We start from the raw sequence: 15,884 nt of genomic DNA, 5'->3' as shown, positions 1-15,884 counted from the left end.
CATCCAACTCTTTGTAATTCCAACATTTCCCTTTATAATTCTTATCCATTTTCTCAATTTCCTTTGGGGCAATATACCATTGATAAAACATCACACACTAATTTTCTCTTAGTGTTTGATTTGCTGTAAATTTTATATCTTTCATCCATAAGGTTTTCTGTTGTTAGAGAGTAGTGGCGTACTGCCAATGGGGACATGGGATAACCCATGTTCCCGGGCGCACGTCGTTTTGTGACATGGGGGGCGCCGGGTGCCCCGTGACAAAACAGTGTGTTCCCCAGCCGCACACTGCTGAGCCTCACCCCCTCCCAACCTCCCCACAGACTGGCTCTGGAAGAAGCTGGCCTGCAGCGGGGCAGGGCTCGGCAGCGGACAGCCATGGTGCCTGCCTGGCTGACCCGCCATGGTGCCCCTTCCTACTGGTGCAGGGGGGGGCATGGGGAGCCGGGGAGGGCCAGTCAGGCACCTGGGTGCCATTTAGGCCTGGTACGCTGCTGTTAGAGAATTCTGCATCCATCTAATTATACATGTTTTAACTTGATCTGTTTCTGTGTCAAATTGAAGTAATAGCTTGCAAATTCATCCTAGTAAACATCCTTTTTGCTATGGTATCACATTTTCAAATTTTGTCAACTCCCTTACTGCACCTCTTGTATTGATGTCCTTCTCTAATCTTTAAACTACCGGTACTTGAAAATATAACCATTCTATGGGGCTTTCCGCACTACAGAAGGGAGCTAAGGTCGACTCGGTTCCCTTCAGTGGGGGGCGATTCCAGGCTGTCTGCACAGCAACTTACTTGGCCCCCTGGAACCGAGCTAAGTGGGCGGGATCATCTTGGTGCCTGTTTCGCTCCTCGATCGTGATTGTAGCTTGTGTTACCATGGGAAACGGGAGTGTTCTTTTTTTTTTTACAGTTTTTACAGTTTACAGTTACATGCCCGCCACTACTGTCCCGTTCTGCGCATGCCACAAAAGTGGCTCCTGATTGGTTGAACGGATGAGGTGTCGCTTTCGATGCGTCCGCACTTCGAAGCGGTATCGACCTTGTTCCAGCAGAAAGGTGCAGTTCATAACTGCGACAGGGATGTCGCAGTTCTGAGAGAGGGGAACTGAGACACAACAATGTTGAGCTCAGTTGCAGTGCGGATACACTGAGGTGAACCTAGATAGAAACCAGTACAACTCTGTCAGTGCGGAAAGCCCCTATATTTTTGCCTTTGTCCTTCACCTTTTGTCATAATTAATTTAACTAATGACAATCTGTGTGTGCATATGAACTGCATCCTAAGCACTTAAAGTCTTGAGGTACAGAGCATGCTATCAAGAATTAGTGAGATGGGTACTACATGTTATTACCTAATCCAGGTCCACCTGTGATTTTCTACTACAAAGTGATTTGAGAAAGAGAAATAAAGTTTCAACATGATCACACACTCAAGGGAAGCTGGTTCAGAAACAGACTGAAAAAGCATTGCAGTCTAAATGCCTGGGAAAACAGTGGAGGAAAAATTAAGGCAAAATGTTTCTGGAATCAATGAAGGAAAAAGCATGTGGAATGAAAAGAAAAACATAGCCTTTGGAAGTAACATTCATTATAAACAACCCATATGGAAAAGGCCAACATTTGGGCCAGCAGCTTGCTAGTATGCAAAAGTGAATGTGTACTTCTTATTCCAGTGTAAGCTATCCTTGGAAAGTAAAAAACAGCATGTCAGATTTCAGATGGAAAGCTTTTTGATTAGGGGATAATTGTTCCTCAGGGAAGACTGTTAAGGGCTATATATACAGTACCCCTCTTCCATTTTTTCATTGCTATCTGAAATTAACTAGTGGATAAAACACAAGTAATAGAATTTTCTCACACTGTCTACAGCATTCACAAGAGCTCAGATGACACTGATGCTAATGACAGTGAATGGCCACTTGATACAGAGGTGTAAATCATTATTATTCTCATACACTAGAGTGGTGTGGTACTCATGCTTGGCTGTAGTAGTCACTGTAACAAGCTTGTATATAAAGCATGCTTTAGAATGCTTCACATAAAGTTTACCAAGGAGAAGCAACCACCACACTGTTAGCCTTTTAAAAATCACTGTTCTCACAATTAAAATAAACTACACCAGAATTTTTAGGTTCCCCCCCACCCCATTAAAATAGGTTGTAACTGTATTATAAACATGCTTACATCTGTTATCATCCAATTTTACAGCATCCTAAATTCCAATCAATAGTTTATCCTTATCTGTGTAATCCTTATTATCTTTAATTATCCAGGTCATTGATTTATATAATCCAGAAAAGCTTTCCTTCTTTTTTCATACTCTATGAACCAAATATGTCAATTTTGCCAATGCTGAATATTCTGTTAGTTTAGTCATCCACTCCAGGAAGGCTCAATCATGGTCTACTTTCCATCTTGCTGCAAAAACAATTCTAGCCACCGTCACCATATATTTAAACAATTCATTATACACTTTTGGCATATTATTTGGCAAGATATTTAACAAACTACATTTAGCATCTGATAGAAGCTTTACCTTCAAGATCTTTTGCATTTTCTGATGAATCATTATCCACTATTTCTTGCTTTGGGACTCATCCTCCACATATGATAAAAGCTAGCACCAGTATTTTGACATTTGCAACATTTTGCATTAAAGCTTTCACTGGCATTTCAGCCTGGGAACGCTGGCCCCTGACCTTGCAGAATTGCACCACGAGGTGATTCAGTTGGCTGGAAGGATTTAAACTTTCCCTTCATTCTATGCCACCCGAAACACCTGTGGAGTGGGAAATGGCCTGTCCCCAGCCGCCTCCACCACCCTCTCCCCCCAGTCTGGATTGCACTGATAATTATTCAGTCTCCCTTCCTGAAAAAAGGTACCTGCCCCACACTTTCTACACTGAACACAGAAGAAAAAAATTCATTGAGCTTCTCTGCCATTCTCCTATTTTCTTTTGGCAATCCATTTATTCTTTGGTTATCCAAAGGCCCAACTACTTCTCTGGCTGGTTTCCTGCTCCAGATATATATATAAAGAAATGTTTCCTCTTTGTCTTGATGCTTCTAAAAATATGCTCCTCAGATTCTCATTTTGCATGACTAATTATTGACTTATTTTTTTTCTGCCAGAGTCTATGGACCCTTCTGTTCAATTCATTGGGGCAGAACTTCCACTTTTGAAACAAAGCTTATTTTTATAGTTTCCTTGAGTTGTGCCATTAACCATGCAGGGATTCTTTTAGACTTGGCAGAACTTCAATTAGTGTGGTTTTAAACAGCTTCCAAACATTATCTAGGGATCTGATGCTCTTGTAGTTCTCTTTTAACTTCCTCTTTAACTATTCCCCTCATTTTTGTAAAGTTCCTTATTTTGAAATCAAAGATTACCATTTTGGACTTTAGGGGTAACTTTTCAATGACAGGAATGCTGAACTGAATAGAATTATAGTCGCTGTTCCCAACTGGTACAACAACCTCTACATCTCTCACCAGATCTTGAAACTCTCTTAGAACCCTCCAAGTCTAGGATCACTATTCTCCTCATTTGCTCAGTGATCAACTGTTCCACAATCATTTAGGATGTTTAGGGAGCAAAGAGGCTAGAAGCACCTTCCTTGGTCAGCTGGTTTTCTATTTGCATGGAACCTTTTATGCAAAGGTGAATTCAGAACTAGAATTCTGCATCATTCTCCCCTATGTGTGAACCAGACCCCACATTACTGCTGTGGGTGAAAACCAGAATAGAGTCTCCTTTTAATAGACAGCTGGAACAGACAAACAGAATGCTGCCGAACTGTTTAGGAGAAGGTTACTGCATGGCTACCTTATTACCCTTGAGTCTCCAGAAAAGAAAGAGTATAAATATTTTAATAAATAAGTTAACTCAGACAAGAACATCTATTGATCAGGAGCTAGGAGCCCCAGACAGAGTTACATTTTTGTCACATTTGAATGTGCTCTGAGATTGGCACCGTGAAAGGATTACAGTACTGGATTTTAGGAGACAGAACAAAATTAATTCCTACTCAGCCACACAGTTCACTGGAAAGTCTTTGGAACAGCACTAACAATCAGGACTTTGAAATCAGACATTGAAAGAGACAGAGGTATCACCACTCCATCTCTGCAGCAAGGAAGGGAGGAACATGCTGCACATGGTTTGCTCAAGATGTGACCAACCTCCCCCTCCCCAACCAAAAAAGAATAAACCAGGGAGCACCAGCAGCTCAATATTTTTCATACAGCTTACCCAATCTTTGTGGACGTTTCATGAGGAAAAATAAGAGCGATAAACCAAGCCTAGCAGGCTCTGGAGGGGCTGCCATTTTCACTATTGCAGCAAAATTAAAGTCCAGAGAGACCTTAAATACTAACAAAATTTATTTCACTATAAAATTCCATGAGTCAGAGGTTACTTCATCAGATGCAAGAACTGTGCATCCATAGCAGATATTACTCTGCAGTAGATCACTGTATATAGCAGCTGTGGCTGCACACACAAACACTGATGCTGCAACACATTTTGTCAGTCTTCAAGGTGCCACTGCACTTCTGTTTAATTTTTCCAGTACATTCTGACCTTTGAAACATGCCACCCAAGTATGACTTTAAGGTGCCAGAGGACCCTTATGTTTTGTAAACCTAAGGTTCTATATAAATGTAAATAAATGAATAGCAAATTCCTTACCTGATCTCTGTGAACAAATCCCCAGATTCCAGCAGCCACTTCACAAGCAAACAAGATAACGAGACATGTGAAGAACTGTAGACCAAATATAGATCAGATAAGAGGAGGTGTCAGTGCTGGCACTGTGTCTTGAAAGTATGTATTACAGTATGGTGGACTAACGGCACAGCATTCAAAAGCATCAACAGGGGTTTCAGAAAAGCAGTGTGCATGAAAAGCACATAGATCAATCTAGATTACCCATTCCCAGTGTTTGTAATTCACAAAGAATACATCCTGTGTCTTCATCTACCATTAAACCATATCTGTTCCTTTCCTTGCATCCACAGAGACTAGGAAGCCATTGGCAAACAGAAGCAGTATAGCAAATCTTGTAGTTAGAGCAACAGTAAACAATTCTTCTTCCAATATTCAAATGTGGCTGGGAAAAAATCCTAAGACTGAAAGGATGTATGGTGGTTTTTTATGAGATGTATCCCAGGAATTTATTCTTCTCTTCTGAAGGTGCTCTGAAACAGCTTCATACATTTGTCTTAAATGTTCAAGAATTAATTACAATGACTTGTTAGTGCCAGTAGAGTTTTAGGTGTAAAGTATAGAAAATAAAAGAGGAAATATCCATCCTAGGAGACTTACAGTTTAAAACAGACAGACAGGGCAGAGATGGGGTAGAAGTTAACAACGCACACATAAAATAGTGGTAATGGAGTGATGGAGAACTAGGACCAGTGGACCAATAAATGCATTTTTGTTAGATTTTTTGGCCATCAAGTTGCAGCCTGATTTGTAGCGACTCCATAGGGTTTTAAACAAAGGGACATTTAGAGGTGGTTGCCATTGCCTGCCTCTGTACAGTGACCCAAGTATTGCTTCATGGTCTCCCATCCAAATACTGACCAGGGCCTACACTGCTCCTTCCGAGATCTGTCTGGCCTGGGCTGTCCAGGTCAAGGCAATGAATGCATACAAGAATCTTATTATGATCTTGATGTGATATTCTCTCAAGACTTTATTCACCTCACTATCTGGTTCATATGTAGAGAGTGGGAAGCACAGCAATACAAAGGTGGGGAAGGGTATTTATACAGAAAAGGACAGCTGCTTACAGAAGGGGACGAAGTTAGGACTTTTACAGCACAGTAAAATCCTGCTGGTCTGAATACTGGAATAGTTTCTTCAAGTACAGTGGAGGAACCTATTCCAGGTCTGCAGCGTTACATGACATGAACACATGAAGACAGGATGGAAGGAGGGAACAAGAGGCTGTGAGATGGAGCAAGCCATGAAAACAAGAGAAGACAGAGAACTATGACTTCTGCTCTCAAATATCATAAGAGAAATTGTTAATGCTCAGGAAACATTAAAAGAAAATGTTGCCTCTTACTGTTCCAAGAAGGCACTGTGACTCCTGGATGGCACCATAGCAGCCTAGGAAACCCACAAACATCATCACAGCTCCAACAGCAATCAGGATGTAGATTCCTGAAGAGGAGGAGAGTAGATACATCAAAAACAGCCTGGTTAGAAACATCTTGCATTGGACCAAATGTTCTGGGCTCTCTATGAAAAGCAGTTTATTAGATCAAATAATAAATACTTGAGTGGGGTGGATGGTTCGACATTGAGCTAAGTGTATAAATAAGATCCTTGCTGATTCAGCTCAAATGCCCCTCTATCCCAGCACTGTTTCCAAAAGTAGGTGGCCACATCCTTCTAATAAGCATGATGAAATCTCCATTCTTGTTCATCTCTAGCATCTGATTTTCAGAAGGATGCTGCCTTTACATCTGGAAGACCCATTTAGCTACCATGGTCAGTGGTCACTGATACCTATTTCTCATGAATTTGTCAACCCATTCTTTAAAGCCATTTTAGCCATTTAGCAATGTTGACATTGCTTCTAATGGCACTGAATTGTGCAAGTCAGCTCTATGTTGTTTCTGGAGAAGGGAAAATTTTATGAGCATCTTAAAAAACACACAAACAATATACTTCCTTGCATGATTGCAGGAGAACAGAACACGCTCTTAATTTGTTAAGAAAAAAGTAACAGCAGAAACAGACCAAAATTGGGCCTTTGCAGACTCTTCTGCAGGTTCAGGGGAATTTAGGCATATTATTATAAGCCTTCTCCCTCCCCTCCAACCATGGTATTCTATGGTGGTGTAATTAAGGCTTTATTTTGCTTGCTGTAGAATAATAGGTTCCCTATTTTGTGGTTCTTTTAGGACACTGAGACTCTTGAGGCAGGATTTTTAAAAGAACATGTAATAGTAGTGCTTAATTTTTCTTCCCGGAATGGGTCAAACATTTGAGTAATCATAAACACAGAGCACAGGTTACAAAGAAAGTAAGAAGTACAGAGTCAGAAAACTTCATGTACAATTTAATCCAATAGCTCAGAGACTTTAAGTCATATTCCATCACTGAATGATAACTTTCAGTCAGGAATCATTAAGATACTTCTTATTTCTGTCAGATTCCCACAGACTTGATGGTTTCCAGTCAGTGGTTTCCTGGACTGACTTGAACCAGATTCAACACATTTATAACTCAGATGTTCTAAACTACCCTTTCTGCCAGATACTTGAGACAGACTCTTCATAATTCATCTTCTCTCAGTAAGAGTCAGACTCCAAATTAGAATCTCTAGAGTCAGACCTCCACTGTCAACTGCCTAAACTTCCCTCAACATTCCAAAAGCTAATTGATATTGCCTTCATATGGACTCAGGCATTCACATGGGATTAACTGATAGTTAGGGGTAGACATACTCCTGTCTGTCACATTCACACCTATCAGAAGTGTTTAAATTGTGTCTGGGCAATTCTAACGTTCCTCTGATATTCATCATATGTTCCTCAAAATTATTAGTAATGCTAGACAACCTTGTCTTAATTACTTGTCCATTACTACTGATTTTTGTCTGAAACATGTAGCTGCAGGAGATGGTTGGGTGGGTTTTTTAGGTCACATTTTGAGCTCAAAGAGGGGCAACAGAGAGGTCCAGTATCCCTGGCTGAAGCTTCAAATGAACTCTGCAGCACAAAAAGTCACAAGCACATCAAAACATGCTACAGAATCCTCAACTTAAAGTCACTGGCTGCTGTCAAGGCCAATCAGTTGAAATGAAAGGCATGTGTGATGGACAGGAGGCTGCCTTGCCCCTGAAGAGAAAAACAGCCACTCAGCTGAGACTGTGGGAATGTTGTTCCAGCATCCAATCACCTTCCAGGTGGGAATGGAATGCCAGAGAAAAGCAAAATAGGAGTTAGTTCAGGTCCACCTCAGGAAAAGTGCAGGGATAGTTTGGGTCTGCCTCTGCAAAAGAGCAGATAGGCTGAAGCACTTCTCTGCCTGGTAGTGTGATGGAGTGGTTTAACTCTACCTTTGGGAGAGAATAGAGTACCTAATTGTTCAGCCTGTCTCTGGGAATGAGAAGATCTTGCACCATTTAGTCTGACTTTTGGGAAAGGGCAGGGTGGTGTAGGTGGACTTCTGTGTGTGTTGGAGGATTCAACCTAGTGGCTAATCAGTAAAAGCCTGTTTCTACCTGAAAGGATTAAAGAAAATTAAAATCACATCCAGAAGCCATAACTAGCTTAAACTTCTGTGTCTCAGCCAGATACCTCCTCTGACTATCTGGAGATCTGCGCTGCAGATCTATTTTTTGAAACCAACCTGTAAATAAATAAATCTTTTTTGTTATTTATACACAACTGCTGCTTTAGCGATCTCTGCTTTCTACTTGTAAACATAACTCATGGAAGCAAATCCAATGTTTATATCTGCTACCTTACGAATATCTGTTAATAGAGGGGAAGATCTGGAGCGTAAAACAAAACCTGGTTCCCCCCAAATCACAGGAGGCTACGTGAGTCCTCTCAGTTGGCAGAAAAGCCCTTTCACAAATCAGTGGCAGAGGTGGAATTCAGACCCACGCCTTCAAAAAGGCTGGAGCCTATGGGAAGGCTGAGTGGCTGTCCTCCCCTTCACAGGCAGGACAGCCTCCTTTCTATCACAGCATGAAGATAATGTGACCTAGATGTGAAAGTGCTGTTCAAACTTTTCCTTAGCAATGATCCTTTTTAGGTGGTCTGAGACAAGTTGCTATCTCTTATCTAACCTTCCTTGCAGGGTAGTTGTGATGTTAACAAGAACCTGACACATGTTGCTCTGACCTTGAAGGAAGCTTAGGATACAATTTTTATCTGTAATGAGTGAGCATATTGATGACTTGAAGAGAGATGGAGAGAGAGCCAGTCTCTTCCGGTTGACAAAGCTTTACTGCCTGTTTTTCCCCCCAGTTTATTTCAGATTTATATTCCATCCCACCCTGGTAAGCCCCGTGAACCACAATGCATCACATATGATAAACAAAAAAAAAATCTTAAAAGGCTTCTTTTTGCCTACAAGCCCCATAAAATTATTTTACTCCCCCCTTCTTATTTCCTGAGAGATTACCTTTTTGTTTGCAAGGTTGATTCTTTTTTTAAAAGAGGGAGGAATTTCCTGCTCTCCTAAATACTATATAGCTTCTCAAAAAGTTCATAACATTTGGCTTCCTGCCAGTCTGTCTGACGGAATGGAGTTATGTGATTTGTGGTATAGTGCCAGCAGTGTAGAGCCCTGTATTGTAGAACAGAGAACTCTGATCTAGTTTACCAGGTTGGTTTCCTGCTGGGTGACCTTTGAGCTGGTCACAGTTTTCTTAGAACTCTCTCAGCCCCACCCACCTCACAAGGTATCTGTTGTGGGGCGAGGTAAGAGAGGAGTTTGTAAGCTACTTTGAGACTCCTTCAAGGTTAAAAAAAAGTGGAGTATAAAAACCTACTCTTCTGCATTCCTGTCACATCTTTGCCCACATCAAATCTTTAATTCCTGCAGTTCGGATTGGCCAGTTTTCTTGTTTTTCCTCAATTCCCTTACAGATTCAAAGCAGAGCATTTTTCCCTTTGGAGGAAGTTACCTCACAACAATCTTACGGAAAGCTGTCTCTGTTTTATAATAAGTCTTGAGGTTTATATACTACAAAATTCTGTTGACTCCCTCTGTTTTACAATAACCATAACCAATTCCCCTTCTATGGGAAGTGCCAGTCAGTGCATCAGTTTTGGCATCTTGTGCCATTGTCAACAATTGACAATACATTCACATTTGGGAGAGTTTCTCTTTTTAAATTTGCTACAAATAAAATAAATGTTGGTTTTAACCAACAGTACAGAATCAAAGTATATTAAACCCTTTCTTAATGTATATCATGAGTTTTTACGAGTTATGATGTTGCTACTGTTTTAATGGTTTGTAACATATTTTGATTTTTATTGTTCCTTATGTTGTATTGTTTGTGTTGGTTTTATTGTACACTGTCCTGAGCCCTTTGGGGGTAGGGCGGTCTATTAAATTTAATTAACAAATAATAATAATAATGTCTTTTGATTAGTTACCAACCAAAATTAATATAATAGCAGCATAAATAAACACTCACAACTTGCCCGAAATGTTGTTAAGCATTCACTAAAATCTTATTTAAACTGTATTTACAATGCTGTTAAAATTTCCTGTAGAAGAAAGATGTTTTCAATGCTCCCACTGTGGTGCTTTCTCGCTTCAACATTTTGTTTAATTCCTCGGGGCTGTAAGATGAAGTTGTTCAACCAGGCCTATGGTTGAGGGCAGCAACAGTGTCCAACTTAACAGGCCTCCCTTCCCCTTTTCCCCCTTTCCTTCCCTTCTTTTTGCCGTTCCCTTTTTTCTTTGTCCTTTTGTTTACTGACCCATGTCTTCTCTATTACTCTTTTTAATTTATTCCCTCCCTCTGACTGATTTTATTTCTATTAATTGGGGCACGGAGAAACCAATATGTTAACCCATCTCAAGCCTGTTTGATAGGGAAGGGCAGCCTATAAATCCAATAAATAGATAAATAGTTCTTTATTTCTTGCACATACTGGCTCTTCCTGATTATGGTTGAATCAACAGAACACTTACATGGATGCAGAACAGGGGGTCGGGGAGTAAGAAAACGGTGCTCCATGGGTGGAAGTCCTTCCATCTGTGGGAATGCTGTGGTGGGTCTAAGCATATGTATAACTGTTTTGTCCCTCTCATTACCCCCACCCACCCTGGACTGAGGTCCTTCCCCTCTCCCCCAGGACTCCCCCCCAGCCTCTCCCCAAATCTCTAGGAATTTTCCAAGACAGAGCAGGCAAGTCTAGTTTACATGCTGAAAAGTCATCAGTATGCAGCTCCTCACAAATATTCAGCCCAGTTCTCAGAAGAAAGGAAAAGAAACCGGGCGGCAGACTAGGCAAGCTTTCCAGTACAAATGACCCCGTGTCCTATGTTGATTTTCTTGTCCAACACTCAGGAGGGTGGAAGGCATTCATCAGCAGATGTGAAAGGGACACTGTGTTAGTGCCATGGAGAGTGGCAAAGATGTGTGATAACGGAACTGCAGTCAGAAAGTAATAAAATGACTAAGCGGCCTTTGTGGGTGGGGGGGGGGGGGGGAGGAGGAAGCTAAATTCACTTTAAGACACAGACAGCTTTATGAAGTTACTCTTTGTCCTTGTCTGACAGCCAGAGCCAAAGAGACAACTGGGGGAAAAGAGGGCAGGACTCCTCTCCGCAGCTTATTTTAAAGGGGGGGGGGGGGCAACAGTCCTCTGTATTTGACTACATTTCATTGAGAAAATTAACAACTCTTTTTTATTTTTTAAAAAAGAACATGGGTAATGTAGATTTGAAACAGCGGTCAATGTACTGTTCTGTTTTCTTTATGCACCTTCGGATACACATATCACTGGAGCTTATGGAAGCATCTCTCTTGGGAATTAGTTCCTCTGCATCAGGTGCCACCCAGTTTTTTCTCTGCATCTGATTTTAGAATTTTCCTTTTTCCAGTGCACAGATGTTATTTGCCTCCTTTGTAAAAAAAACAATACTTTACCAATGAGTGAATTTGGCTTCATCACTGACCTCTCTTTTTCAAAGAACTGTAAGAAGAGGTCACTTGCTGGCCCTTCAGTGGAGGAGACAGCATCTAAGTTTGACACTTGGGGCAATACTGTTGTGAAAGCCAACAAAAGATGCTTAGCTTTATTCCCAAACCTTCTTATCATTGTCACTCTATAACAGGGGTAGGGAACCTGCGGCTCTCCAGATGTTCACCCCCCCCCCCCCCCCCCCCCCCTACCACCCCACCCCCACCCCCCCCCCTCCACCCCCCCCCCCCCCCACCACCCCACCACCACCCCCCCCCCCCCACACCACCACCCCCCCCCCCCCCACCACCACCCCCACACCACCCCCCCCCCCCCCCCCCCCCCCCCCCCCCCCCCCCCCCCCCCCCACACAACCCCCCCCCCCCCCCCCACCCCCACCCCCCCCCCACCACCCCCCCCCCACCACCCCCCCCACCCCCCCCCCCCCCCCCCCCCCCCCCCCCCCCCCCCCCCCCACCCCCCCCCCCCCACACCCCCCCCCCCCCCCACCCCCCCCCCCCCCCACCCCCCCCCCCCCCCACCCCCCCCCCCCCCCACCCCCCCCCCCCCCCACCCCCCCCCCCCCCCACCCCCCCCCCCCCCCACCCCCCCCCCCCCCCACCCCCCCCCCCCCCCACCCCCCCCCCCCCCCACCCCCCCCCCCCCCCACCCCCCCCCCCCCCCACCCCCCCCCCCCCCCACCCCCCCCCCCCCCCACCCCCCCCCCCCCCCACCCCCCCCCCCCCCCACCCCCCCCCCCCCCCACCCCCCCCCCCCCCCACCCCCCCCCCCCCCCACCCCCCCCCCCCCCCACCCCCCCCCCCCCCCACCCCCCCCCCCCCCCACCCCCCCCCCCCCCCACCCCCCCCCCCCCCCACCCCCCCCCCCCCCCACCCCCCCCCCCCCCCACCCCCCCCCCCCCCCACCCCCCCCCCCCCCCACCCCCCCCCCCCCCCACCCCCCCCCCCCCCCACCCCCCCCCCCCCCCACCCCCCCCCCCCCCCACCCCCCCCCCCCCCCACCCCCCCCCCCCCCCACCCCCCCCCCCCCCCACCCCCCCCCCCCCCCACCCCCCCCCCCCCCCACCCCCCCCCCCCCCCACCCCCCCCCCCCCCCACCCCCCCCCCCCCCCACCCCCCCCCCCCCCCACCCCCCCCCCCCCCCACCCCCCCCCCCCCCCACCCCCCCCCCCCCCCACCCCCCCCCCCCCCCACCCCCCCCCCCCCCCACCCCCCCCCCCCCCCACCCCCCCCCCCCCCCACCCCCCCCCCCCCCCACCCCCCCCCCCCCCCACCCCCCCCCCCCCCCACCCCCCCCCCCCCCCACCCCCCCCCCCCCCCACCCCCCCCCCCCCCCACCCCCCCCCCCCCCCACCCCCCCCCCCCCCCACCCCCCCCCCCCCCCACCCCCCCCCCCCCCCACCCCCCCCCCCCCCCACCCCCCCCCCCCCCCACCCCCCCCCCCCCCCACCCCCCCCCCCCCCCACCCCCCCCCCCCCCCACCCCCCCCCCCCCCCACCCCCCCCCCCCCCCACCCCCCCCCCCCCCCACCCCCCCCCCCCCCCACCCCCCCCCCCCCCCACCCCCCCCCCCCCCCACCCCCCCCCCCCCCCACCCCCCCCCCCCCCCACCCCCCCCCCCCCCCACCCCCCCCCCCCCCCACCCCCCCCCCCCCCCACCCCCCCCCCCCCCCACCCCCCCCCCCCCCCACCCCCCCCCCCCCCCACCCCCCCCCCCCCCCACCCCCCCCCCCCCCCACCCCCCCCCCCCCCCACCCCCCCCCCCCCCCACCCCCCCCCCCCCCCACCCCCCCCCCCCCCCACCCCCCCCCCCCCCCACCCCCCCCCCCCCCCACCCCCCCCCCCCCCCACCCCCCCCCCCCCCCACCCCCCCCCCCCCCCACCCCCCCCCCCCCCCACCCCCCCCCCCCCCCACCCCCCCCCCCCCCCACCCCCCCCCCCCCCCACCCCCCCCCCCCCCCACCCCCCCCCCCCCCCACCCCCCCCCCCCCCCACCCCCCCCCCCCCCCACCCCCCCCCCCCCCCACCCCCCCCCCCCCCCACCCCCCCCCCCCCCCACCCCCCCCCCCCCCCACCCCCCCCCCCCCCCACCCCCCCCCCCCCCCACCCCCCCCCCCCCCCACCCCCCCCCCCCCCCACCCCCCCCCCCCCCCACCCCCCCCCCCCCCCACCCCCCCCCCCCCCCACCCCCCCCCCCCCCCACCCCCCCCCCCCCCCACCCCCCCCCCCCCCCACCCCCCCCCCCCCCCACCCCCCCCCCCCCCCACCCCCCCCCCCCCCCACCCCCCCCCCCCCCCACCCCCCCCCCCCCCCACCCCCCCCCCCCCCCACCCCCCCCCCCCCCCACCCCCCCCCCCCCCCACCCCCCCCCCCCCCCACCCCCCCCCCCCCCCACCCCCCCCCCCCCCCACCCCCCCCCCCCCCCACCCCCCCCCCCCCCCACCCCCCCCCCCCCCCACCCCCCCCCCCCCCCACCCCCCCCCCCCCCCACCCCCCCCCCCCCCCACCCCCCCCCCCCCCCACCCCCCCCCCCCCCCACCCCCCCCCCCCCCCACCCCCCCCCCCCCCCACCCCCCCCCCCCCCCACCCCCCCCCCCCCCCACCCCCCCCCCCCCCCACCCCCCCCCCCCCCCACCCCCCCCCCCCCCCACCCCCCCCCCCCCCCACCCCCCCCCCCCCCCACCCCCCCCCCCCCCCACCCCCCCCCCCCCCCACCCCCCCCCCCCCCCACCCCCCCCCCCCCCCACCCCCCCCCCCCCCCACCCCCCCCCCCCCCCACCCCCCCCCCCCCCCACCCCCCCCCCCCCCCACCCCCCCCCCCCCCCACCCCCCCCCCCCCCCACCCCCCCCCCCCCCCACCCCCCCCCCCCCCCACCCCCCCCCCCCCCCACCCCCCCCCCCCCCCACCCCCCCCCCCCCCCACCCCCCCCCCCCCCCACCCCCCCCCCCCCCCACCCCCCCCCCCCCCCACCCCCCCCCCCCCCCACCCCCCCCCCCCCCCACCCCCCCCCCCCCCCACCCCCCCCCCCCCCCACCCCCCCCCCCCCCCACCCCCCCCCCCCCCCACCCCCCCCCCCCCCCACCCCCCCCCCCCCCCACCCCCCCCCCCCCCCACCCCCCCCCCCCCCCACCCCCCCCCCCCCCCACCCCCCCCCCCCCCCACCCCCCCCCCCCCCCACCCCCCCCCCCCCCCACCCCCCCCCCCCCCCACCCCCCCCCCCCCCCACCCCCCCCCCCCCCCACCCCCCCCCCCCCCCACCCCCCCCCCCCCCCACCCCCCCCCCCCCCCACCCCCCCCCCCCCCCACCCCCCCCCCCCCCCACCCCCCCCCCCCCCCACCCCCCCCCCCCCCCACCCCCCCCCCCCCCCACCCCCCCCCCCCCCCACCCCCCCCCCCCCCCACCCCCCCCCCCCCCCACCCCCCCCCCCCCCCACCCCCCCCCCCCCCCACCCCCCCCCCCCCCCACCCCCCCCCCCCCCCACCCCCCCCCCCCCCCACCCCCCCCCCCCCCCACCCCCCCCCCCCCCCACCCCCCCCCCCCCCCACCCCCCCCCCCCCCCACCCCCCCCCCCCCCCACCCCCCCCCCCCCCCACCCCCCCCCCCCCCCACCCCCCCCCCCCCCCACCCCCCCCCCCCCCCACCCCCCCCCCCCCCCACCCCCCCCCCCCCCCACCCCCCCCCCCCCCCACCCCCCCCCCCCCCCACCCCCCCCCCCCCCCACCCCCCCCCCCCCCCACCCCCCCCCCCCCCCACCCCCCCCCCCCCCCACCCCCCCCCCCCCCCACCCCCCCCCCCCCCCACCCCCCCCCCCCCCCACCCCCCCCCCCCCCCACCCCCCCCCCCCCCCACCCCCCCCCCCCCCCACCCCCCCCCCCCCCCACCCCCCCCCCCCCCCACCCCCCCCCCCCCCCACCCCCCCCCCCCCCCACCCCCCCCCCCCCCCACCCCCCCCCCCCCCCACCCCCCCCCCCCCCCACCCCCCCCCCCCCCCACCCCCCCCCCCCCCCACCCCCCCCCCCCCCCACCCCCCCCCCCCCCCACCCCCCCCCCCCCCCACCCCCCCCCCCCCCCACCCCCCCCCCCCCCCACCCCCCCCCCCCCCCACCCCCCCCCCCCCCCACCCCCCCCCCCCCCCACCCCCCCCCCCCCCCACCCCCCCCCCCCCCCACCCCCCCCCCCC

The 15,884-nt window shown here is 54.3% G+C and overlaps 1 protein-coding gene across 1 annotated transcript in view; it reads right to left on the bottom strand.

The window, feature by feature from the left end:
• CD81 (CD81 molecule) overlaps window positions 1–15,884 on the bottom strand; it is a 79,037-nt gene that overhangs the window by 8,957 nt on the left and 54,196 nt on the right. Inside the window, exons 3-4 of the mRNA XM_048483642.1 lie at window positions 6,082–6,179; window positions 4,698–4,772 (exon numbers count right to left, since the gene is read on the bottom strand). Coding sequence (XP_048339599.1) covers window positions 4,698–4,772; window positions 6,082–6,179 — 173 coding nt within the window. The remainder of the gene's footprint in view (window positions 1–4,697; window positions 4,773–6,081; window positions 6,180–15,884) is intronic.

The sequence above is a fragment of the Sphaerodactylus townsendi genome, linkage group LG02 (assembly GCF_021028975.2).
Source record: "Sphaerodactylus townsendi isolate TG3544 linkage group LG02, MPM_Stown_v2.3, whole genome shotgun sequence".
Lineage (NCBI taxonomy): Eukaryota > Metazoa > Chordata > Lepidosauria > Squamata > Sphaerodactylidae > Sphaerodactylus > Sphaerodactylus townsendi.
Note: the sequence above shows the minus strand (reverse complement) of the source record. Positions and strands in the feature narration are given on the sequence as shown.